This window comes from Thamnophis elegans, chromosome 4, assembly GCF_009769535.1.
Source record: "Thamnophis elegans isolate rThaEle1 chromosome 4, rThaEle1.pri, whole genome shotgun sequence".
NCBI lineage: Eukaryota > Metazoa > Chordata > Lepidosauria > Squamata > Colubridae > Thamnophis > Thamnophis elegans.
In genome coordinates, this window is record NC_045544.1 from 85283989 (window position 1) to 85311767 (window position 27779).

The 27779-nt window shown below is 38.3% G+C and overlaps 1 protein-coding gene across 1 annotated transcript in view; it reads right to left on the minus strand.

Moving 5' to 3' along the window:
• Nucleotides 1-7249: 7249 nt before the first annotated feature.
• The window catches only part of STUM (stum, mechanosensory transduction mediator homolog), a 42546-nt gene continuing 22016 nt past the window's right edge, over nt 7250-27779 (minus strand). The window contains exons 2-4 of the mRNA XM_032216436.1: nt 13076-13255; nt 10165-10173; nt 7250-8828 (exon numbers count right to left, since the gene is read on the minus strand). Of these exons, the coding sequence (XP_032072327.1) occupies nt 8788-8828; nt 10165-10173; nt 13076-13255 (230 nt within the window). The 3' untranslated portion in view covers nt 7250-8787. The remainder of the gene's footprint in view (nt 8829-10164; nt 10174-13075; nt 13256-27779) is intronic.

The following is a 27779-nucleotide window of genomic DNA, read 5'->3' on the forward strand; positions in this document are numbered from 1 at the left end:
CACCAAGGCTGTTCATTTTTCACATTCATTTTTCACATTCAGAGATATATAATGAATATACTCTTTATTCCAACTATTTGAAATTGCTCTGTGACCTTTCCTTCAACTTTCCCATGCAATAGTTGATTTTCAGACATTCCACATCTTTATGATAATTGACCATATTATATTTTCTATTAAATAAAAATAGATTTATCGGGTTTATCAAATCTGGAAACATTGCCCAGATTTTAAAAAGTTGTTCCCCCCGTACATTGTTCTCTAAAGCTAATTGTAATCAGTAATAAAGGGTGCATTTTATATGCAGAAGATTTCCTTATATTTCCTGTGAAAAACGCTGTTTAAGAGTAGACCAAGAAAGCACCTCTGAGAAACACTGAAGAATCTCTGCAAGGCAACCCAAAAGTCCCTTTTCCCCCAAAAAAGGCAATTGGACTCTTAGTTGCCGGGGGGGGGGGGTCCCTTTAAAAACATTTCACTTGTCAACCACGAAACCTCTTCAGTTCTAATGAAATGAGAACTGAAGAAGCTTTTTGGATGAGAAGTGAAACATTTCCAAAACGGGGAAAAAAGGCAAGTTGCCTTTTGGAAAAAGTACTTTTGGGACAACTATGACCTGGATGATTGAGAATCTCCATAGAGATTCTATAAGGCAGAGGAGGAGGAGGAGGAGGAGGAGGAGGAGGAGGAGGAGGAGGAGGAGGAGGAGGAGGAGGAGTTGGTGAAAAATCATTCTACAGAATTAAGCTGCAATGACTTCAGCAGGAAGGATCTGTTTAGCAGGAGCTAGGAAAAAAGTCTGATTGAAATTCTTGGGAGCTTTTGCCAATCAGAGAGGACAGTATAGAGCTACATGGATATCAGCCTTTCAAGGTTGGCAAGGTCAAGAAACAAAAGCAGCATGGATTTCAGGAAAGCTCCTTGTTATAAAATATCAGAATCTTGAAAGTCTATCAGTTTCTCTCTATCACATTTTATCTCAAAACCATGCTGGGGCTATTTTAAGATTCTTTCTTATGCTTTCCATTGCCCCAGGACTGAGTAATCTTTTCTCTTCTTTTAGTGGTTCCTTGCTCTGTTCCTCCTTTCTTTGTAAAAGAAGGATTACAATAGACATATCAACTGGGATCTCATTGCTTATTAAGATACAACCCTGGTTGTATCTTAATAGTACGCTAAGCCACAGCTGAATAAACCATACCCTGTTTCCTCGAAAATAAGACCTTCCAGGATAATAAGTCCAATCAGGCTTTTGAGCGCATGCGCTAAAATAAGCCCTCTCCTGAAAGTAAACTATCCCCGAAAATATTGCAACACAGCAGCAGCCATGAGGTGACCACACTTGCTGCCTCCTGCACCTCAAAAATAATAAGATCTCCCCAAAAATAAGGCCGTGTTTATTTCTGGGGTCAAAAGAAAATAAAACCCTATCTTTTGGGGGGGAAACACATTATATCTTGGATTAGTCAATGAAACCATGGGACAACTGGTATAAGAGAATTTGTTATGTTACTGATAGGTTAGACAGACCAGTGGTCTAAACAAAGTACTTTAGAATTGATCAAAGCAGACTATGAAAGTTTCTGCTTAGTTGAAATCTATTGAATTCATAGCCACTTCACTAATTCTTTATACTGGCTAGCATAAATAGACTCTTGACTTTAAGAACTAGAAAATATTTTGTTATTAAAACACATACTGAATTATTCAGGGAAAAGAAGCTGAAATTATTAGATTCCCAGATTTTATTAATTCTGATATCTATGTCTGAGTAGTATCCAAGATCAAGCAGCAATTACATTTATTAAAGTTTGCACCTAATCACACTTAATGCATCATGTCTATGAGACATAGAAGAACAGACACTTCAGTCTCTTCAATTGTTGGCCTACTTTTAGAAAATCTCATCAGATTTTTGTGCTTTCAACTTTCAAACAGCCCATCACAAGTCAATCCATTTCTATCCCTAAATGTTGTCATGTAGGTATTCACAAATTGACTTTGAGCAAGAAACATTTTAAAAAATTGAATATTCAAGATTGTATGGGGCTATTGTTATGTTTTTAAGTGTGAGAAATTAAAAGGAACTCTAATTCTATGTGTTTTTCTGTAAAACCTGGGTGATATTTAAATAGTTAAGTTAACAACAACATGGTAGATTAAACCACTGTTAATTAAAATTAATTGGACACTCAAATTCAGTTTGACAGGCACTTTTCTTCATGAAATAAAGGTATAATTCAGCATGCAATTAATTCATAGATTCTCGTTCCATTTGCACTTTATATAAGCAACTGAAACACTGAATTTACACAATTGTGGATATTTAAAAAAAAACCAAAACAATAAAATACATTTACATACCAATTATATATCCTTAAGCCAGCTCATATTACATATGAAGTGATCTTTGGCAACATCATTAAAACAATGAAAGCAGTCAACATACCCAAGCATAATTAAATAGAAGTAGTCTCACAATACACAGGCAATCCTTAGGAATTCAAGATTTCCATAGCAACTGTTTCCTGATTCAGTGTGCTTGCTGGAACATACAAACCCATAGTTAAAAAAAGCACCCAGAAAAGCCATGAATAAGCAGGCAGATGAAGTTCTTACGCCTTCCTGGGGCATTCAGAGAGTAACACTCTCTTTATGTCACAAAGACAAAAAATACAGGGATTTTCTGGATCAGTATTTCTCAACTTTGGCAATTTTAACATGTGTGGACTTCAGTTCTTAGGATTCTCCAACCACCATGAATTGAAGTCCACACATTTTAAAATTGCCATGCTTGAGAAATATTGCTCTAATCTAGATGGATCTAATACCCCCCTCAGCACATATGACCATATATATTACTTTGATTTCATGTACTTTTACTTTTTTAAAAGGAAGGGGAAATAGATCAAAAATGGAGTAGGGGTTGGTACTTTACTGTTTAAATAACAAAAGTAAGTAGTATGTGCAAGTTAATGACATGATTCACTATAGGAAAGAAACTCAAAAATTCAAAGGATCTTCCACAATGAAGGAGTCAATCTATTCTCCAATCTATTCTGAAGGCGGTGGAATGGAAACTAAGAAGCAATGGATGGAAACTAATCAAGGAGAGAAACAACCTAGAAGAAAGGAGAAATTTCCAGATAGTTAGAACAATTAATCAGTGCAACGAGTTGTGTCCAGACATTGTGGGTGCTCCAACACTGGAGATTTTTAAGAGCAGATGGAGAACCATTTGTCTCAAATGCTATAGGGCAGTGGTTCTCAACCTGTGGGTCGGGACCCCTTTGGGGGTCAAATGACCCTTTCACAGGGGTCGCTAAGACCATCGGAAAACACATATTTTTGATGGTCTTAGGAACTGAGACACCAATTTTATGGTTGGGGGTCACCACAACATGAGGAACTGTATTAAAGGGTCGCGGCATTGGGAAGGTTGAGAACCATTGGTATAGGGTTTCCTGCTTGAACAGGGAATTGGATTAGAAGACCTCCAAAGTCCCCTCCACTTCTGTTATTCAAAAGAGTGATAGGAGTTAAAAGACTTTCTAGTACAGTAGTGGAAAATCTGCAAGGTTCCAGACACTGCCTGATTCCAATATACATTAGCTCAAGTCAATATAGCCAGTGGAAAGGATAAAGGAAGTTGTGGTCCAACTTCAGAGACCTACTGATTTTTCATTCTACCTTGTCATTACAAAAAAGGTATATTATCCAGTATCTAAACTATTGATGACATCTCTCCTGCTCTGATCTGTGGAACCTCCCTCAGAGAAATCCCATAGGTCAATGATAGTGGACCTTTTTGACACCAAGTGCCCAAACTGGAATGTACCTGCGTGTGCGTATGCATACCAGAGCTCTGGAAACCCTAAGATTAGCTGGCCAGTCCGCATGCGTACACCAGCCACTTGGTCTTCTGGTTTCTGATGTGCACATGCATGCCGGCCAGCTGGTCTTCGAGTTTCCAGGACTTCTGTACATGTGCCATCACTAGTCTAGTATCTTCTTAACTATCTCTTCATCTTGCAGTGTTTCATCTTTCCAATATGTGCGACGATAATCCAGGAAGAGCAGCTGGTAACGGCGCACATGCCCACAGAGAGGACTCTGCGTACCACCTCTGGCATGCGTACCATAGGTTCATCATCCCAGCCGTAGGTCTATTCCTTGCAAAGCAACACAAGAATGCTCATTTGTGAGTTTGTGTTAGTTTCAGTGACTTGCTTTTAATGATTTTTAAGCTTGTTTGGAATGCTCTTTTAGCCCCAAAAGCAACTAATAAAATGGACATATAAAAATAAAAGAATCTGTCAAACATACTGAGTTGGGTTTTTCCACTTCAAAGTTCATCTAACAATTAAAAATCTCTCTATTTTGTTAACTAAAACCTTCTCTGTAACACAATTGTTGATTTTGTTGCCTTCACTTGTATAAACTGATATGATAAAGCATCTATAAAAATAATTTGAACAAGCAAGGAGACAAATAAAATGGAACGACAAACTTTACTCTTTAAAGTGTAATTCTTTCTCAGTTAATTGAAACTTTAAAAATAATGAAGTTGGGAACTTTGAGATGTCAGATACAGAGACCATCAAAACTGTCCGTCCTTCTTGCTCTAATGCTCAACAAGAGGTGTTGGGTTGACTTACATCCTCCTTGACTCTGGAGTGACTATTCTGTTGAAGCCTGCATGATTATGCCAGCTAGATTACAAAACATTTAGAAAATAGGAGGAATAAATATTAAACATGAATAAAATTAAATAAGAAAAATAAGTATATGTCTATAAAACTGAGAGAAGAATGTGTGCGTGCACATGTGTGTATATATGTATGCATGTGTGTGCGAATTTCCCATTTTTAATAACTAGATTTTGTCATAATTTACACATGTCTCCCCACTTTATGTCAAATCAAATCTATTGTTAACTGCTTTTAAAAATATGGAGAATGACAAGGCATTTTGCTCAGAATGTATGTATTATTTTGAACTTGATCAGAGGTTGGTTTATCTTTACATGGAACAAACCATATAGACTAGAGTGTGATTTATTCTTTCATATGGGACAATATAATTTAAAAAAAAATCCTATATAATAATAAAGTGAGCTATTGAGTTTTACAATATATAAACTGGATACTGACCCATAACATCAGTGGGGATTCTCAAATCAAATACGTCATGTGGGAACAAAAATTATTTCTCCAACCATTATGCTCCAACCAGCATAAGTCACCATATGCTGACTTATATTTCATAAAGCTTTATGTTTAATTCCAAAGGAGAGCATTATTTGCCATGCTGTCTTTCAAAATTATGAATATCTACTTCATGTTAGGAAACTATTTAATAAACACCTTGCAAAAATTTTCCTCATAGGATATACATTCTTTAAGAATAAATCAGTTCAGAGTTTTTAGTTGGGGCAAGAATGACCAAGTTCCAATTATACTCTGGGTACATTATGCAATAAGTATCCTGTTGGGAAAGATGAAGGGAAAGAGGAGAAGAAGGCAATAACTGCAAGATGGAGGGACACAATTAGACTACAATTAGACCACAATTAGAAGGTCCAGATCCCATACCATTTGTGTCAGAGGCACCGTTTAACGAGCTTCTATGTTGAAATAATTAGCTGGTGATATCATCATTGTCCTGAGGACACATTTGGGTCTCCTTTCATATTCCGTCAAGGAGCTGGAGCAAATGACAGGAGCTCACCCCGTCACACAATAGCATTCATGTTTCCTAAGTGGGGTTGCTAACCTCCAATCTAGTGCCTTAGCCACATGAGCCATGCACTCCAAAGGTCCAGATTGGAGATGAACATCTTGGCAAAAGTATATATATTTCTGCCTGCTAAGAGTTGATACCAACGTGATGGCACATAATGGGGAGTTTGGCTGATCAACAACTGAAGGCCATAGGTTGCCTATATATTTTTAAAAGAGAGGCATCAATATCCATCAAATAATTATAGCTCAGATAAACTTTGTTTTTAAAAGTGAGCTTCCTCTCATGAACAAGACAAATCTATTTAACATGATACAAATACAGAAGAAGTGAATAAGCATATCCTCAGCTAGGTGGCAGTATCCACCTGACCTTGACTTATATTTAAAAGCTAAACAGGGTTGGATTAGTTTAGAATTGGAGACTAGGCGGAAAAACCAGGATTGTGGGCTAGGCAGGAAAGGTGAGAAACATCCTGGAAGAATGTAATGTACTGTTGCCAAGGGAACTAAATGGATGTCTTCATAAAGTCGCCTGGAGTTGAGTTCTCCTTGAAGGAGATTTTACTTTAAATAAGCATATAATTATAATAGTGGCTGACTTTAAAATAGAATATTAGCCAACCAAAAGTCAGATTGGTTAAAAGTTTTAAAGCGTCATTAATCCCAATAGGAGGTAAAGTGTAAGGTAGGAAAGATATCAATTTTGGTAGTAAAATATTGATCTTAAGAACCATTTTGTTCCCCATAAGTTTCTTACTAATCAGTTACATAGATAATGTACTGCTTTTCTGCAATATTATTTCATAGGGATGCCTCACTGAAGCTCAGACAAGATACAACTTCTAGAAACACAACAAAATAAAAACAGCATGAAGAGTAATGAATGTATTACCATGACGAATAAAACAGAATAGAACAGAATAACTAAGTTGGAAGGGATTTTGGAGATCTCCTACCTAGTCCAAGCAGGAAGCCCTATACCATTTCAGATAAGTGGTTATCCAATCTCTTCTTAAAAACCTTCCACAGTTTCTGAATGCAAGCACTTCACAAAAATATGATTAAGGGACTGGAGAATAAAACATATAAAGAATGGTTGCTGGAACTCAATATGTCTAGTCATGAAAAGAAGGACTAGGGGTGACATGTTAGCAGTGTTCCAATATATCAGAGGGTGTCAAACTATTTTCCAAGGCACCTGAGGGTAGAACAAGAAGCAATGGGTGGAAACTAATCAAGGAGAGAAGCAACTTAGAACTAAGGAGAAATTTCCTGACAGTTAGAACAATTAATCAGTGGAACAGCTTGCCTCCACAGTTTTTTTGTCACAGGCACAGAGATTGCACAGCTTTTGAGGACTACCTGAATTATAATTAGAGTTTTCACAAATCTGGTGGAAGGTGGGCTGCAGTATCAGAATTGGTCCTACATGATAAAATGCAGTATCAGAATTGGTCTTACATGATAAAATTACAGATTCCTAGATTTTTAATTTAATTTTCTGCATATGTCAGCTCTCTCATTTATGACAAGATACTTCCATTAAGCCTTTTAACTAACTCAGAGTTGGGTAGCAAACCAATAATACATCTAAACTGATAGGCAATGAATATTTTGAATACAGTGGCAGTAATTCAAATCTGGCATTTAAAAAATCATGATTAACTGTAGAATGTTGTTAGCTGGCTAAGGTGTGACCAAAAAAAGCTACAGTTTAGCAGTCATGTACTTGACAGAATTCTTGAGCCTCCTTTATGGTAGTTGATTTCCAGTTCCTGAAAGCATTTTTCCTGAATAGAAAAAAGCATCATGTTGCACTCACAATATTATAAGTTTATTTTACCATTCTGGCAGCATTAATGATTTTCACACAAAGACACCTATTTTTTCTTTCAAAACAATCTAATAACATTATGGCTGAAAAAACAAGGGTTCCAAAGTCATCATGGTTGAACAAGGACTGGACTCTGTCTATTAAACTCTTCTCATCATGATTTATAAAGACACCAATAGTCATAACCAAGAATCTGAATGGATGCTGGTCAAAGATAATTAAGTTCTTATGAGGTCTTGGAATGTATAAGTAACAACACAACAGGGCTTTGCTTCTGTTAATGTCAGTAAATTATCAGCCTTATTTTTGTATGTATCTTAAAAATACTAACTTGTTTTACCTGTAATTAACCCTAGGAGCACATATACTAGGAAAGAGAGATATCACACCTTTACTGCAGCTCAGCTACAAATACTAGCCATCATTTATATGCACATTTCCAAAATACATTAACATTTACTGGCACAGTTTCTTTGAGGGAGCAGAAAAGATTACGTCTTTCTTCTTTCATTTTCCATAGTATACAATAAAATGTTCTCCATATTATAATGTCTTAAAATCCAGTCCTCAACATTAAGAATAAAACATCTGTAAAAAGTAATGGTGGATAATAAAATTTAGCAAAGCCAAATTCTTGCTTCTGGTTAGACAAAGAGTTCACAGCTCCTTTCCAACATTCAGAAGGTAAAAAGTGGCAAAATGCATGAACAGATAAGCAATAGTGACAGGATTTACAAAAGCAGCAAGCAGAATCTTAAATTGGTTGCAGAAAACAGTTATTCAACAAGCACCAAAAAAATCCCACAAGTACGTACACAATCAGGAAAGTTACAACTTGAACTTTCCTGCACCAAAGAATGTCTTTGTGTGGGGTGGGGGGAAACTCCCTTCAAATGTTTGCTTTGATATATTGCACATTATCTATCAATATTTCCTCTGCTTTCCGATATTCACATCAGGACATTTCCTCAAGAAGTCACAAAGGAGGTGAAATATTTCCATGTCGTTCATCCCATAAGATGGAAAAAATTGCAACTTCTTCAGTGATGTTTTCTCAAATGTTATCTTCCTTCTCAGCCATATCCCTACCTAACCAGTGGCTTTCTCCCATTTTTGGAATGGCTTGCCTGGCATCCTGGCATGTTGACTGTGCCAGTTCAAAAATCCACATGTCAGAGTCTCCATAAGCAGTGTTAGCTGTCCAAGTGATCAGTGAAGGTCACTCTCTGCTGATCTGCACCTCCGCTCTGCTGGATACTCAACCACACACACAAAAGAAAGAAAGAAGATGGGAAGGAAGTTATTGCTGGGTTCCATTGGAATCTCAGTCTCTGGGGAATCCTATCTTTAATTTTACTTTATTGAAAATTATTTCTTTAAGTCTTAGATTTGCAAAGTATAAATTCAAACATAAAAACAATATTTGATTAAAAACAAGCAGGTGTGCTGATAGATATTAAACTACTACGGCAGAAGGTAAGGATTTCCAACAACTTTACACAATAGTCATTGCTTTTCTGGCCAAAGTGAAAGACTAAGAAAATAATTGTGTACAAGATTTCCTTGATTTTATTCAGGATACATATCAGAGTTTTCAGAGATGGGCACTCAAAAAGTACCCCTATTCTGCATCCATGGCATAATATATTAAATTAAAACTTCATTTACACTGCCAACAGTGTTTCCATTTATTTTCTAAAGGTGTTTTCATATGTTGCTCACTACATCCTGAGACATAACTACTAGTCTGAAATAGTTGAGTCTCAAGAAGTTGCAAACATTATTTCTCCAAAGTTCCTTACATGTAAATTAGGTTTAAAACATCCATGATTAAACTTAAGGACAGCTTAAGGATATATATTTTTTTTCTGTGATACAAGGAACATCATGTAAATAACAGCTGACACATATTTTGCATTCTAGTTTGCATGCTGATAAATCGGGACAGAAGCTCAAAGGGACAGTGTATATGTGCTTGGCACATATTCTTCCCTTCAGAATTGCCCTCAATTGTTACTCACCTCAAGTAAATACATTTTAATAGGACTTATTTGGACACATTTGAATGCAACATTTGACATAAAAAAAAAATTTCCCCACACAGATATTTATGAAATGGTTCCTCACCAGTTTTTCTGCAGATTTTTTTCTGAATATGCTTCTAACCCTTGCAATGCAGTTAGTTTTTTAAAGCTTAAGCAATTTGTTTCAAGCTTCATAATATGAAGAATCAAAATTAATTCAGAGATTCAGAAACTGAAACATGTGGATCATGGAATTTTTCTCAGTGATCTCTGGCCAAAGTCTTAAAGATGGGGTTCATGTACATTATGGTAAGGTTTGGTTTATCATGGTTTACTGAATAAAACACACTTCTTTGGGTTTAAGCAAACCGAAAAGTGTTGATTTAGTCATATTGGTGGCTTAGTTCACAATATCCTAAGCCCCATACAAACCAATTGCATTATGGTTTAAATTAATAGAAGAATGCAGGCTTAGTTTAGTGTTTAAAACATGTTCCCTGAGGAAAAGTGTTTATCTTTAAATTGATTAAATTGTGGGGAGTAATATCAGGAAAAAACATACCTTGTGAAACTTGGTTGATTATTCAGAAGAAGTGAAAGGAACATAAAAGAGAAAAACAAAGCCATAATTATAAGACATTCAAAAAAGAGCAAAACGGAAAAACATAAGTACGGTGATTAGATACTCTTTGTTTATTAAAGAATGGTATTTTAGAATTGAAGCTTTTTTATTTTGCAAATCCCTAACTAACAAGAATTTAAATTTGCTTCTAGAATATGCATTGGGTATGCATTGAGGGAATCTGAGAAGGGAAATAATCCTGCAGTTGAAAGGATCAGATCAATTAAAAACTTGACTCAACACAAAAGCAAAAATGATAATATCATGAATAAAACTGTCAACATCACAATGTTTTCAGTTAATACAATATGACCATACTTCTTACCCTGTGCAATTCCTATTGCTATCTTTTCAAAGGAATATTATAGTGCTAAAAATGTATTAAAATGAGGAATTAATGGATTAAATGTGCTATCAAAATATATTGTATTAGTTAGCATAGAGGGAAAAAACTTAACAGAGAACATTAAAGAGTGATAAAACGTCATGTATAGTATAGAGGGGGTGGAAATTCTCCTATATATAAGGAGTTAGGATTAACCTGGTGGAGAGTGATTAAAGGCGCATTTGTTTCTCATAGAGTAGTTAAAACATCAAACTTAGAATCACACGATAACAGTCCCCAACTAAGATTATTATAAAAAGGCAACTTCTTATGATATTAATAAAATGTGTCCAGGATCAGAGGAAGTTTGCCTGTGGGAAGTAATGACAAGACCCCTTTCAGTTCAAATTCAGGCTTTTTATATGTCTGAGATGGCACCAATTATACTTATGGACCAACTCTGACAATAGCGGGATATAGGGCATGTAATTCTGCATGCCCTCCTTGGCCCCTCAACAACTTTTGATACTATTAGTCATGGTATTCTTCCGGAGTGGATCTGAGAGTTGGGAATGGAAGGGACTGTCCTACAAATAATCCTCAAATTACAACAGCAATTGGGACTGGGACTGCCATTGTTAAATGATATGGTTTTAAAGTACAATAACATGTGAACAGATCACTTAGCAACACCAAACCCAGAAGGTCATTAAATGGAAACAAGAGAGTCCCAGGCAAGAAGCAGAGGAGGGGGTTGCTGGTGAGAGGATGCTGTGCAGGTGCCACAGGCAGACACTATGTTATGTGGGCAGGATAGCAGGGCTGCAGGAGAGCTGGCAGAGGGCTCAGGTGGGTTACCAGAAGTTGCAGGTAATGAAATGGTATGTGGAAATGAACTTGGGATGCAGGGCAAAGAAATACAATGCAAGGAATGACCAGATAAGAAAGCGCATAGGCTGCAGCTGTATAGCAAGGTGAAGCAAGACGCTCAGAAAGAATCTTCCCCGTGTTCTATAGTTGTAAAAGGTAAGAGCAGGAAAACTGTTTTTTCAGATTTGCAAGATTCTATTGCTGTAGCTTCATAATAAAGTAGAATTAGTTCATTTGGTTGTGTTTTTTGTCTGGTTTACTTGGTAAGACTGAAAAGTGGATTCTGGAGAACACGAGTGAGATTCCACACAAGGTGGAATCACTGAATTATTGAATCTTTTCCCCCAGATTGTGAGACTGAAGCACTGACCACCTTTTTCCCCCAGATAAGCCTGACATCGAAACAACCATCTGCTCTTCATTAGTTATGTTTTGAAATACCTTGTTTTCATTCTCAGCATTGATGAGTTTTCTTCACAAGCCTAGCAACACTGAATGGTTGAAGATGCAAGGACCTTCTGTTTTAGAGATTTTCCAATATTAGTTCTCAATTGCACTGCAGTAACCCAGGCAGAATTTGGGGGGTTAGTGGCAGCTATGGCCAAGAGAGCTCTCTGCACAAATACATGTGATTAGCCAATTATACTCTTTTCTGATTTGGAAGGCCTTTCTCATAGTCTTTCAAGTTTTAGATATTTTTATTTGTTTGTATTACTACAACGTGCTCTAGCTGGGGTTACTCCTGGAAGCTGCAGTTGGAATGAAGCAGTATGAGTAGCTGCAGATGCATACCATTTCACCCACGTGACACCTCTACTTCACAAGCTGCACTGCTTACCAGTTGGCTTCCAGTTGCAATTCAATATGCTAGTTGGCACCTTCATGAATTGATACCTACATGAGTATCTTTTTCTCTCTATGGTTTGCTTGTTTAGTAAATATTGTAGAGTAAGCATGCTCCATATCCCATAGATGAAGGGAGTGTTATGTTATGGGATCCCGGAGACCCACTGCCCTCTGAAAGAGCATTACATGGGACTCAGTTGCCTTTAGGAAAGCCTTGAAGACCTTGCCTTTTGAAGGATAGGCTCCTTTGTGACCCAGTTTATGATATTTCTTAGCCATATAATTATATTAACATTTCCCTAATGAGAAGCTCTACTGGTACGTTGTTTTTTGTTAGGTTTGCTATGTTTGTTTTAATCTGTTTTTATTATATTGCTGCATACTGCCTAGAATTCCTTTGGTAATTGAGATGGCCAAACTGATTATTTTTAAAAAAATCGATAAATTGTGATTGCCTTTTGCACCATTTATGGTTACCGGGAGCCAACTGCTTGACTAGTATAGAGGACAAATATAATACCAGTAGAATATCAAGGACAGTGTTTTAGAGGTCACTCCATGACAAAAGCTGTTCTCTAAATCCTAATTTTGTTTTTGTTCAAAGAAATATTAGGGAAAAAGAGAAGCATTTTTTTTCTTCAGCTTGTTTCTGCAAACAGATTCCATCAAGTCATCAACTCACACAAAAAAGAGTTTTCAGCTGCTAGAGAATTATTTGATTTAACTAGGACCCACTTCTATCCCCCTTCCCACAAGCTCACTTTAATTCTTAATAATTAAAGTAACAAACAAAAATGAACAAAAACTTACTGGCAAGAATGACCATGTCCATCCCCCAAAATATACTCATAATCCAGCCAACCATCACAATTGCTGTGAGAATCTGAATCAGAGCTGCTGCAATATTCAACCAGAACACACAACAAATGTGTCTGTCAGGGAGATCTGTCCGGGCTCCACACAAGACTGTGAAAGCTGATACAAATGTCCCTGTAGGAAGGAAGATCAGCATTAAAAACTCAGAAGAAAACAAAGGTCACACATATCACATGAAACACCATCATATAAGAGCAATAGAATAACTGGCAGGCACAGCTTCAGAAATGATCTGCATTTGTTTCAAGAGGCATACATAAATAAATAAAAATATCTACCACATTTGAAAACATTTTGCAGCATTTTAATATATTAAAAAGCATATTATTTACTGCTTAGAAAAAGCTTATTATAAGATCCCAGAATAGGAAAGGAATAAATCCACTAAATTTTAGCCTACTCCTCCTACATAGCAAATCACAATCACCATTTCCACAGATCAGCCCACATAATCATTAATATTGTTATAGAGGTGCTAATTAAATTCAATAACAGTCCTGGAATATACGTGCTGTTAGGCTATAAGTTGAGCTATAGATTTGTTTGCTTATTTAATAGAGCACACCAGATTTCAGTTTTATTTTCTTTTGATTCATTTCTGAAAATTCAGAGTCCATTTCCTCAGACAAATAGGTTTTGTGGATACTAATGTGGAGAGTAGGCAAGAGTTTAGGCATTACTATTTAAGTATTATCTTGTTTATCACCCAAGTGTGTAAAAACCACCTTTCTACCTTTGCATTACATATCTCCCAAAGACCATGGATGTCCAGAATCAGTTCAGAAGCAAAGCAGGGAGCAGCAGGAATGGGATAGAGCTGCTAAGACCCAGAAAAGGAACTTAATGTTGAAAATGTGGGGTACAGAAGAAGATAGGAGAGTCCTGCAATGCAAAACTTTTCTGGGTCCTTATTTTCCTATTGAATCAATTTGTCTTATTTTCTGCACTGCCATTATTGTATTATTGTATTGAATCAGTAGCTACTAAAGCCAAAGAAGGAAATGTACCACTCTAAAAGAGAAGTCCTGTTTGCTTTGTACAATGAATTCTTCTGAAGCAAGTAAAACAATTAAAATAGAGCATGTGGTCAACCAAATATTGTACAAGTCTCATTTTTTTAACCACACCAGAATTGTCTCTTATTTAGATGTAGCAAATTCTGAAGGTTAACATAGAAGGTTAACATAAAATAAACAACAATGATTATAATAGGCAACGTCAATGCAGAAAATAAGACAAAATCACATTGTAAAAAGGAAGTCTAGGTGATTCCACAGGTAGCAGGTTATGGCATTTCATAGAGTAATTTGCTGTATTGTATACTCATATTACTTAGTGTTACTACTATGGTTGATTAGTGAATTAAAACATCTTGCCATTGGTGGGCCAGTTTACAATTCCATAATGTGGAAAGAATAGATGTCATTCCCTTATTTGTGCTAAAAATGCTTATGAACCAGCATTATTCTTTTTTTAAAAAACTGTAGGCAAGTTTGTAGTATTATTTTGCAAAATAATTTTCTACTGAAGCATTAATTAAATATGGGTAAAATGTGGCAGTTGAGAATTAAACTTTTTGAACTTTTGATTTAGAATTTAACTCAAAATTTACTTGATCATTCAGGTACCACTTTGACTCATGGGGGACAAATGACAAAGAAAAGACAACTGTAAGTTCCTTGAAACCTCTCAATATAAGGACAGGATGGGAGATCAATCACACAAACTCTGGATGATAGCTCCTCACAAGCCAATCACAGGACAGAGATTTTCTATGAATTGGAGCACTGGGAGACAAAGGATTGCTCACAACTGCAGAGGAGCCTTTTCAAGGACACTAAGATTGCAAACCTTACTTTTTAATCACTTTGGTGATTAAATAGTTTCCTATTAACTTTAAAGCTGTTAGGGACCCTCATAATAAAAAAAGTTCAAATATCTTCATTGATGAGGGTCAGCACTTCTTCATTGGATAATCAGGGAAGAAAACCACAAGACTCCATTGATAGAAATCAAGTGTACTTTTACTAATTATAAATGAACAGAAGTGTAGCAAAGCGAAGTCTGATTATTTAGGCGCGAAAGCGAATGATATGTTGTATATCCCATTCCCCACCCCTTGGCATCCCATGCACAGTCCAATCATAATTCTCCCAAGTGTCAGGTGCGAGATAACTTCGAAAGGCATCACCAAGATGGAATGTCGGTGCCGTTGGCCTTGGCGGGAAACCTCCTCCGCATGCGCAGTAAGATGGGCAATTGAAACTCCAGAATCTTCCTCCAGCACAACAATCAGTCCCCTCCCAAATACCATGCCCTCCCTCCCCATTTCAATGGCAGCCGAAGCAGCAGCAAAGCAGAGGCTGACAATGAGTTTATTTTAAGCTTTGGACAAAAGAAAAACTATTTATAAGCAGCTTAAAGAAACTGAAAGAAATAGTAAAAATATATAAAGAGAAATTATTAGATTTTACTATTATAATCAATATTCTTAATAAAACTATGTATAAATACACTATTTTGAAATTCAATATGTAAAACTAGAGTTACCAGGGAAACTTCTGGTTTGACAACTTCTCCATGTTCCATAATTGAATAAAAATGGCAAAAGAAATCCAAAACAGGTACAGATTAATCTGCCTCTATAATGGGATAAGTACATCAAAACATGAAAATCAAAATCCAAATTTCAAAAACTAGAAAATGAATAGATTTATTCTACCCATAATTTCTAAGGAACCCCAGAACCAGAGAATGTCAAACATTGACAGTTTGCTTTTCCTCCTTTTGAAGGAGGAAAAATCCTTTAAAAAGTCTTGATACAATTAAAAGCCTTAAAAAAAAGCTCCTAAACTTGTCTACCCACTAAGTGTCATTGTTCTTAATGTTCTCCTCCCTCCAAGTTACATGGATCTCAGCCCACAAACTGCTGAGGATAATGTAACAAGTCATGGGGAGGCTTTGTTAAAAGGACAAGAAATTAAGTTCTAAAGTAAACTACATCATTCCTAACCTTATAAGGAAATAGCTATTTATTCCATGAGCAAAAAAGTAGTAATAAAAGGGATTGAAAAATAAAAACAGATTAAAATCTCACTATTGTCTCAGACTTCTAATTAGCCAGTGCATTGCTTTGCAAATAAAGAAATTATACCTTTAAAAGAATAAAGAGGTCAATGAAACACAAAACAAAGTACCTAATTACTAATATAGTGGTATTGTGGCTGGATGATTCAAGCGTTGGCAGTAAGCCTGATCTGTGCATTTTGGCTCAGTATCTCTGCATTTGCTTGATACTATGCTGGGTTATTTTACTGTTCCAAATGTTCATTCCCACACTTCTCCAACAGAGATACAAATTAGGATGACTAAGACCTTATACAGACAGTAGCTGAATGTATTTATCCATGCCAAACACACACACACACACACACACACACTTTTAAAATTAGACAACTTTTAACAGGAAGAAATCTGTCTCACAGAAAACCAAAATTCACACTTTGTGTTAAAACTTACTGTTTTTATTTTACTTGCTAATTCTAAGAAATTACTGTATGAACATTTCTGATTAATTTTGCATTGAAATCAAGTTTGTTTGGGTTTTTTTTTCTCTTGTAAACAGGCAAGGAAGAAAGCCAAAGAAAACATACATTCTTTCCTAACTGAGCTGAAAGGGAAAAAGGGAGTCTTACTTTCAGATGAGACGCTAAATATACCATAGACAAAAACAGTACTGTATGCCACTAGTCTCGATCTGCATTCTTCTGAGGCTGGCAGGTGTAAAATAACGACAGTGATTTTTCTGTATGCTCTGCCTGTAGTTACATTAGATTTAATGCAGACCCAACCACTACAAGACCTTTAATGATACATGAGTCTATACAGGCACAATTTAGGTATTTAGGTATTTATTGGGATTTATATGCCGCCCTTTTCCCTGAGGGGACTCAGGGCGGCTTACAACCACAGGGGAGGGGAAGTGCAAGGTCAAAACAAAACAATATGTGAACAACAGAAAAATAATAAAACCCAACTTTCATTCAGCAATCAAACAAACACTCGGGCGGGTAATTAGGAGCCTATCCCCAGGCCTGCTGGGAGAGCCAGATCTTGAGGGCTGCGCGGAAGGTCTGGATAGTGGTGAGGGTGCGGATCTCCATGGGGAGCTCGTTCCATAGGGTCGGGGCAGCAACAGAAAAGGCTCTCCTCCGTGTGGTCGCCAGTCGGCATTGACTGGCAGATGGAATTCGGAGGAGGCCCAGTCTGTGCGATCTAATTGGTCGATTTAGGGAGGTAATCGGCAGAAGGCGGTCTCTCAAGTACCCAGATCCACTACCATGGAGTGCTTTAAAGATGGTCATCAGTATCCTGAAGCGCACCCGGAGACCAACAGGCAGCCAGTGCAGCTCGCGGAGGACAGGTGTAACGTGGGCGAACCGCGGTGCGCCCACTATCACTCGCGCGGCTGCATTTTGGACTAGCTGTAGTCGCCGGATGCACTTCAGGGGCAACCCCATGTAGAGCCCATTGCAGTATTCCAGTCTAGAGATCACAAGGGCTCGAGCGACTGTTGTGAGAGCCCCCCGATCTAAATAGGGCCGCAACTGACGGACCAGGCGAACCTGGGCAAATGCCCCCCTGGTCACAGCCGACAGCTGGTGATCAAGAGTCAGCTGTGAATCCAGGAGGACTCCTAAGTTGCGGACCCTATCTGAGGGGTATAGAATTTGACCCCCCAGCCTAAGTGTTGGTATATTAGCCAAATTATTGGGGGGGAAACACAACAGCCACTCGGTCTTATCCGGGTTGAGTACCAGTTTGTTAACACTCATCCAGTTCTTAACGGCCTCCAGCCCCTGGTTCATCACGTCCACCGCTTCATTGAGTTGGCACGGGGCGGACAGATACAATTGTGTATCGTCCGCATATTGATGGTATTTTATACCGTGCCTCCGAATGATCTCGCCCAGCGGTTTCATGTATATGTTAAATAGTAGGGGTGATAGGACCGAACCCTGGGGTACCCCACATGTTAGGGGCCTCAGGGACGATCTCTGCCCCCCGACTAACACCGACTGCGACCTGTCCAAGAGGTAGGAGGAGAACCACCGCAGAACAGTGCCTCCCACTCCCACCTCCCGCAGTCGTCGCAGAAGGATACCATGGTCGATGGTATCGAAAGCCGCTGAGAGGTCAAGGAGAACCAGGATGGACGCATAGCCTCCATCTCTGGCCCTCCAGAGATCATCGGTCAATGCGACCAAAGCGGTTTCTGTGCTGTAACCAGGTCTGAAGCCGGACTGGAAGGGGTCAAGATAGCTAGCTTCCTCCAAGGTCCGTTGAAGCTGAAAGGCCATTTAGGCAAATTTATCAATAAGCAAGTGGGGTTGCAAAAAGAAACTTAGATTTCTGCTTTTATATAATGAAATAGAAATCCCTGAGTTGTTCTCTGGTATCCTCCTTCCTAAGTGGATATTGTAGTAGAAGAGACACGTTGGACCTAGAAGCATACAGGTACCGGTAATCCTTGACTTACAGCAATTTACTTAGTGATTGTTCAAAGTTACAACAGCACTGAAAAAAGTGACTTATGATTATTTTTCAGATTAATGACTATTGTAGCATTCCTATGGTCATGTGATTTATATTCAGATACTTGTCAACTGACTCACATTTATGACGGTTGTAGTGTCCCAGGGTCATATGATTACCTTTTGCAGCCTTCTGACAAGCAAAGTCAATGGGGAAACCAGATTCACCTAACTTAACTGTGTTACTAATTTAACAACTGTAATGATTCATTTAACAAATGTGGCAAGAAAAGTTGTAAAATGTGGCAAAACTCACTTAACAAATTTCTTGCTTAGCAACATAAATTTTGGACTCAATTGTGGTCATCAGTTGAGGATTACCTGAATAGACTTGGATCTACAAGGAGGTTTGTATCTGGACAACAGAAACAAAGTACACAGAGAAAACCTGCAAATCAATATTAAAATATTTAAACTATTCTTCAAATGTGCTAGATTTCTGAGTGAGAGAGACAAAGAGTACTTAGCCCCTTACCTTTCATAAAAGTTGCCTTAGTTACTTTTTAAAAAAATGCATATACATACATACAAAGCTTGGAGGGTCAGAAAGTATGGTTTCAATAAGGCTTGCCCTACCTCCATAATTAAGCAGTTGTGCAGAAAAATCTTACATGCAAAACTATTTCAGCAACAATTCTTCACCCGCAATTCAAATAATGCAGTCCAGCACAATATGAATCAGAATACAAAAAAATATGGACTACGGAATTACAGTCCAGCAACATACGAAATTGCTGACAATACAGCTTGGTTTACTCGGAAAGTCACAACTTTTGAGAAATCCTTTGAAATAAAAACAGCAGGGCTATTATCCCATCTATAAGTTTTGACATGTAAGAAATACTTACAATTCCAGACTCAGTAACACATTTCTGCTGCAGACATTACATCTAAATAGGCAAAGGTGTATCTTAATTTTTTGACATATATTTTCTATAATGAAATGGAACATTACAACCCCCGAGATTAGATTGGGCATGATCCTATTGGCTTTTTGGAAGACTTTGGAGATCCCAATGTATTCCTGGGCATGGATGTCACGTGGTTAGTCTGAGTCTATGTAATGGTTGTTATAATTTTACTATAAAATGGTTTTTAGTTTGGCTTCATATGCTGCTGCTTTAACACTTTTGGTATTGTGTATTTATATGCTGTTAGTGACCTACAATTACTATGGCAAGATGGACAGCCATATAAGCTAAATTAATAATAAAAAAAACACTACTTAGTAAAGGATTTCCCACATTAAAGCAATGGCCTTATCTTGAATAAAATTGATGATATGCTATCAAGTTAACCATATACAGTATATAGATTTTGTCCATTGGACAAAATTTGGACCTAGTCCTTCAGGGCTTTCAATAGTGCCCCCATCATTGTTTTAACTGGAATCCATCTATCTTGCTTCATTTATTTAACTGAAGATTATTCAACATAAGGATACAGCACACGATTTAAATGTAGAAGGCCAGCTTATGCAGTCATGGATGAAAAGAACACTTTCACTCTGGATTTCTAATGCTGGTCTGTCAATAATACTAACCAATTTGTGTGAAATCTAAGGTGACTTACTTCTGTTAATCCTATATGTAAATAAAAATCAACAACATGAACTATTTTCATGGCAAAGGCAATCAAAACATCATCGAAGGAATTAAAAGTAAAAACCAATAACGTATTTTCATTTGCTAATAGTTATGGTAAAATACAAGATCTAACAATAGCTCAAAATACAGGCAACCAAGGAAAAAAACACAAAGTAAGAAAAAATGTGAAGTAGACATGATAGATTCCAATTGTTGTTACTGAAACAGGTATAGGTAGTCCTTAACTTATAACCCCAGCTGAGCCCAATCTTTCTGTTGCTAAGCAAGGCAGTTGTTAAGTGAATTTTGTCCCATTTTATGGTGTTTTTTTGCCACAGTTAAGTGAATCATTGCAATTGTTAAGTTAGTAACACGGTTGTTAATTGAATCCGGCTTCCCCATTGACTTCGCTTGTCAGAAAATTGCAAAAGATGATCACATGACCATGGGACACTGCAACTGTCATTAACATGACCCAGTTGTCAGGCATCCAAATTTTGATAATGTGACTCCAATAGTCATGGGTGTGAAAAACAGTCATAATTCATTTCTTCAGGCCACAGTAACTTCAAACAATCCCTAATTGAATGGTTGCAAATTTTAGGACTACCTGTATTTGCAGTTTTGATATAAATGTAGCAATTTTTTTCTAAATAGGATCAGTCAAAATTAAACTAATAAAGAAATTCTGAACAGAAACTAAGAGACAACTTGCCTGGGCTTTTATTTTTCAGATTAGGGGAATAAACATTTTGGAAATTAAAGCAAGTCAAGAGCATATCCACAGTACTTCTGACATCATTATTATACCTGTTTAAAAAGCAGATATTAATACCAAGTTCTTTGGAGCTCCCCTTTATGTCAAACAGTCTTCTCACAATCCCACTTAAATTTCAAACACCATGAATCAAACTGGAGAATAGAATAACACAACAGAGAGAATAACAAAGACTGCCTGGGGGATATTAGACTCAAAGGACTTTTTCTAAAATACTTTTCAGAATTGTGTATTATCTTCTTTTGTAGTGTGCTTCACATTACAAAAGGCTTCACGTACAAAAACTCAAAATCCAGAATATTGATATTACCTAATTAAACCTCTCTTTCCCATAATACTGAACTCTTGACAATATTTTTCTTATAACAAAAATATCCTAGTAAGAGCAAGTGGAAGATAATGGTACAAGGGATTAGGAAATAACCCTGTATGTTTTAGTGTGGTAGACAGGTGATATTTAAACACAGTGCTTGTTGTGATGGCATAGACCAGCAACCTTTACAGGAAGTGGGTGTTAGCTGTGATCTTATAAAATGGTGTGGGTTCCTTTCTCCAAACATTTATTTTTAAAAGGTTAAATCTTGAGAGATTCCAAATTCCACAGTTTCTGCAATCTATTCTTGAAGAGCATTTGGAAACTACAGCTGGTGCAGAGTATGCTAGTGCAAGCAATTCCTGGGGCCCCAAAGGTGACCCATGGAACACCACTGCTCCATGAATTGCTTTGGCTGCTGGTCTGCTTCCTAGTGCAATTCAAGGTGTTGGTAATCACCTTTAAAGCCCATTGTGGCCTGGAGGCAGACTACTTGAGGGACCATCAAGTAGAAAGGCCAAGGTGGCACAATGATTAGAATGCAGTACTACAGGCCACTTCTGCTGCCTGCTGGCTGCCTGCAATTTGGCAGTGGACTCAGCTTTCCATCCTCCCAAGATCAGTAAAATGAGGGTCCAGATCGTTGGGGGCAATATGTTGATTCTATAAATCGCTTAGAGAAGGCTGTAAAGCACTGTGAAGCCAGTCTAAGTGCTAAGTGCTATTGCTAGCTCATCCCAGTGGGATTGGCCTGCCCCACCTCTGCCAGCAGAGTAGGCATGCTGCAGACCCCATTGGCCCAGGTATTCTGTCTGGCCAGGTCCAGGGGAAGAGTCGTCTCTGCTGTTGCACCTGCCCTTTGGAGCATTTTGCAACCCTTCCAACCTTCTCTAAGAGCCCAAAGATCTGGCTTTGCCAGTTAACTTGGCGCCCCAATGAAGGAGCATCACAATGGAGATGATCAATTAACAACAGATCTAGTGGTGAGTTCCTACCTGTTCAGACCGATTCAGCCGAACCGGTAGATCGTTCCCTGTGGAACGATCTACCCGTAGAGATTCGGACCCTTACCACTCTCCCGGCCTTCCGTAAAGCCGTCAAGACTGGGGCTGTTGATTGATATCCAGCCCCGCTTAGGTGGAATGGATGATGTGGACTTTTAATTGTATTTTTTATTCTTAAATTTTAAATGTTTCTTTTGTCTTGTTGTGAGCCGCCCAGAGTCCCAATGGCATACAGATTTTATTAAACTCGAAACTCGAAACTAGTAGTTTGGCGGCCTGGGTCACTGGAACTGGCAGCAACCCAGGCCTGCCACACACCCAAATTTGTCGTCTTCTGACGGCGTAGGTGCCGCTATCTTGTTTTTCTTCTGAGCATGTGCAGAGTAATTTTTATTGCATTTATGGTCAAATCCGCACTCACGCTAGCAAAGCAAGCATGCACAAAATTGCATGCACACCTAACCGGCAGTAATGCCAGCAGCAACCCACCCCTGAACAGATCCTACCTCATGACACCCCCTTCCCCCGACTATCCTGCTCCTGCCCTTCCCCCGTTTTTAATTGGGCCACAGTATTTGGATCTTCACAGTATTTTATTTATGTCTGTTAGCTTTTGTATAGTTTTTATCTTTTTATGATTGTAAGCCGCCCAGAGTTACCCTGGGGTAAGATGGGTGACTCACTGGAGAAGAGCCTAATGCTGGGAAAGATTGAGAACAAAAGAAGAAGGGGACGACAGATGGAGTCACCGAAGCAGTAGGTGTGAGCTTAAATGGACTCCAGAGGATGGTAGAGGACAGGAAGGCCTGGAGGAACGTTGTCCATGGGGTTGTGATGGGTCAGACACAACTTCGCAACTAACAACAACAAAGATGGGTGACCAATAATTTTTACAAATAAATAAGTAATAAATAAATCTTATCAGAAGGATCCTGTGTGCAATCTCATTCAAATATCCTGAAATCTTGTGAGATTCAATTATCACATGACATTTCAGCAAAATAATTTTATAAATATATCCCCCTCTCTTTTATTCTTTTCACTTTCTTTCTCATTCCAGAGGATCGGTTTAGGGTGATTTCCACCAAACATTATGGGAAGACAAAGGCAATATTCCTTGGCTAATACATTTTTTATTTCTTTCCTATAAAGAATAAGTCACCATATCATCCCAACTCAGAAATTTATGATTTAGAAAAAATCCTACTGATTTCTCTGCTTGTCAGAAGTAATAATTAAATATGCAGGGAGGAAAGGCATAAACCAAAATTTTTACCTGCTCACTCCACAATACTGGCTCCAAGGTTTCATCTTTTCACCATGGTATATCAACTATCTTAGAATCAAAGGGTTACTGATAAAATAAAATATATGTGGTGCCCAGTGAGCTATTGGAATTCGGCCTAATTAGAACATGAGATACTCAGTGCATCAGATTATTATTATTATCAGGCCATAGCTGACAATGTGCTTTTCATCTGCTTTCTCTAATGACAATGTGATGGCATTTCCATTCAGATTCAAACAGCTGTCATTCATGCTGGAATTATCTTTCAAGCTATATCTTTGCAATGCAGTCTATCCAAAGTCCCTTTGAATCTGCTATTTCTGGACCAGATTAAACGTAGATGGACAGAAATGAATTGCTAACCTATCTGGCCACACTGTTGGGATTGGACTGGTTGATTTATTGAGGGCACAGACACATCAATAGATTTTGCTACAATCTAAAAATGTTCTGATATAAGAACACCACAGAATAGCCTCAGTATTTTTTTAAAAAAACTCCTTGCAGCTCTGTGATTAATTTATTTAAATACTTTAAATTTTGTGAAAACAATGCAAACCTCTTTGCTTTTATCATAAACATACAGATGTCAATTAAAAGTTGTTTTAAAATAATCCAGCATTCACATCCAGTAACATTTCTCTTTCCTAACAAGTCTAAAACATATTTTTTTTCTGTCTCTTGCACAGAGGTTCAAGCCAGTGTAACAAATAGTTGCAAGATTATTATTATTCCAGGGCCATTTCAATATAGGATTGAGTTAAGTAGTAGAAATGTACAATTTGCTTCTCCTCTGATCCGAAAGATTTTCCACTTAATTAGCAAAGGCAACTGCTTATTTTCTTAATGGGACAGTTAAAACATGACTCCCTTTGGCACTAATAGCTACTGTAGCCAATACTTTGCCCACTTAGTTTACTTTTTGCAGGAAAAAAGCTTACTGAAAAGCTGCACAGTAAGAGAAATGTGAAGAAAAACAAAAGTCATCACCATGAAAAGCAAAATACACAGACACCCACAGGACACCTTCCTCCAAAATGGACATGTCATGCTCACCATGAGTTTCAAATTGTGCTACAAAAAAGAAGCAAGCTCAGAGAATACCAACATCGATTCTGCACTGTAGCAAATGTACTTCCTTTCTAATCATAGCTAAATAAAAGCTTAAAAGCTGATAAATGGTAAAAGCACATCAAAAGTGTTAACAGTAAAGCAATGAAAACCTCATTTGTGAATAATGTCAGAAATTTTAAAATATATAAATGATAAAAATAATAAATTGTTAGTTGCATTAAAATGCAGTATTTTACATTATAAAGTACAAATGAATTGCTAGGTAAACCTCCCAACCTCAGTCCCCCTCCCCTGATATCTCTCAGAGAATGCTGCAGAAAAGAGAAGGACTTGAAAGAGGGCTTCTCATTAAACCCATCGTTTATATGCAAGGATGCTTGACAACATAGTATTATTAATATTCCAGTCTTCCAATACAGCTGCATTATTAGTGGAAGAGAATATTTTGAAGCTCAGGGTTGAATTTTGGAGTTCTTGGTGCTTTCTGAACTTGATTGTTCGCTTGCAGACATTTCATTATCGAACTAGTTGTATTAGTCAGACAAAGGCTTTAAGTTTTACATAAATATTTTAGAAACAGGGTAAGTTATAGGAAAAGAAAAAAACTTTTTCAGGATTAATATCAAAGCATAGAAAGTTATAAAATTAAAAATGTTTATTTTTGCAAATACATATCCTTAGTTATTAACTAAGATATTAGAAATGGAATGTGGTGGGGTGGTGGTGGTGTAAAAGGAGATATTCTTCCTATACAGGTAGTCCTTGACTTACAACCACAGCTGAGCCCACAATTTCCATTGCTAAGGAAAGTGGTTGTTAAATCAGTTGTGGCCAACTTTACGACCTTTTTAGCCATGGTTGTTTAGCAGTTATTAAATGCAGTTATTCAATGAATCATGTGGCTGTTAAGTGAATACAACTTCTCATATTTGCTTGTCGGAAGCCAGCTGGGAAGGTCACAAATGGCGATCACATGACTGGGTACTGCAACTATTGTAAATGCATGCAGTTGCCAAAACCCAACTTTTGATCATGTTGACTGTGGGAATGCAACAGTTGAAATCGATGAGGACCGATTGTCACTGTCAGCCTCTACTTCGCTTGCTTGCTATCGGCTGCCATAGAAACAGGGAGGGAGGGGCTTTAGGTATTTGGGGTGGGAAACTTATGGTGCTGGAGGAGTTATCAGAGGGGAGGTTGGTTCTTACCATCTTCTGCACATACTGATGGCCTGTGTTTGGACTTGGTCAAGGTCAACCGTCTCTGCATACCAACTGAATGAGGATTTTGAAGATGCAACCCACACGACTCCTTAGAGAGTTGCAGATTGGCCAATGGGTTGGGGTAATTGGGGGGAAGGTGCTGGGTAAATGTTTGATATGTACATGTTTGCACCTTTTTGGCTCAGATCATGCTTTTCTTTCACTACTATCTTTTCATGACCAGTAAAAGTATATTTAATATCACAAACAATGGAGTTGGGAGTAAAGCCCTACATGGTATTGGACCTGGGTACTTGAGAGACCACCTCCTGCCAATTACCTCCCTACGACCAATTAGATCCCACAGATTAGGCCTCCTCAGAATACCATCTGCTAGCCAATGTCGACTGTCGACCCCTCACGGGAGGGCCTTCTCTGTGGCTGCTCCGGCCCTCTGGAACGATCTCCCCATGGAGATCCGGACCCTCACCACCTTCAGGCTTTCCGCAAAGCCATTAAGACCTGGCTGTTCCGGCAGGCCTGGGGCTGATGAGTTCCCAGCCCCACTTGAATTGTTGCGACTCTTGCTTTGTTTTTAACTTGTTTTGTCTTTTGTTCTGTTGTTTGTATTCCCCCCCCCCACCTTGTTTGTTAGCCGCCCTGAGTCCCTCGGGAATAGGGCGGCATACAAATGGAATAAACATTTCCAAACATTTTTTTTCTTTGTTATTGAAGGAGGCATGCCTGACATTAAGCAAGATCCAAGCACTCATCCCGGAGCTCAAAACGTCCGTGGGAAGTGAATATAAAGTAAAAAAAAGCTGTCTAATCCCTGCAGTGACCAAGAAGACATGGGGACTACTGGATCCTCCTTTGGAAATGGAATGGATGGCTGAACTGGATTTGGAGGAAAGGTCCGTCCAGCCCAGATGGTCATTGGGAGTAGGGCAGAAGAGTGATCCCGAGGAGACACTGGCCGGAGTCACTACCAGTCTACGCCAGTGACCAGAGGCTGCCTGGCAGGAAGCTGAACAAGAGGACCTCATGATGACCCATGCTTTGAAACTTCTTCAAAAAGAGTGAGAGAAGCGCTTTTCTGTGAGAGCCGCACTGAGAAAAAGATTGACTTTGCTGAGCGGGGGGGGGGGGGGGGAGCTGAGAAGATGACCTGTCTAACCCTGAGACAGCCCTGGGGGCAGACACCGGATCTGGTCAGGACAGAGGAGTCCCAGCACAGCAGTAGCAGCCATTCGAGCCCCTCCAAGGGGGGAGTGGGGCTCCGCATGTGTCAAATTCCAAAAATCCCTCCCCTTGGAGTGAAGTATGGAGGAGATCCCAAAGAGTTGGGGGGTGTTGGTCCAGGTTTGGAATTACATGCAGCAATATGGAGAGGATTTCCCATTGGAGGATGCCAAAGTGAGAGCTGTTACTATGGCATTGGAGAACAAAGCGGCTGCCTGGATGGTGGCTTTACATAATGATGATTCTCCCCTTCCCAGGCTGAGTGGGTGAACAAGTCTAATGTCAGGGGCTCCCAAACATTTACGACAATTCTATTCTAAGTATCCTAATAAACCTTAACTGTAATGCATATTATTGGTTATTATTGTTGTTGTTTTTTGTTTTTTATTTCCATCCCAGGGGTGATGTCTGTTCTGAAGGAGGTCCGAATGTCAGCCTCTACTTCGCTTGCTTGCTATCAGCTGCCATGGAAACAGGGAAGGAGGGGGCTTTAGGTATTTGGGATGGGAAACTTATGGTGCTGGAGGAGTTATCAGAGGGGAAGTTGGTTCTCACCA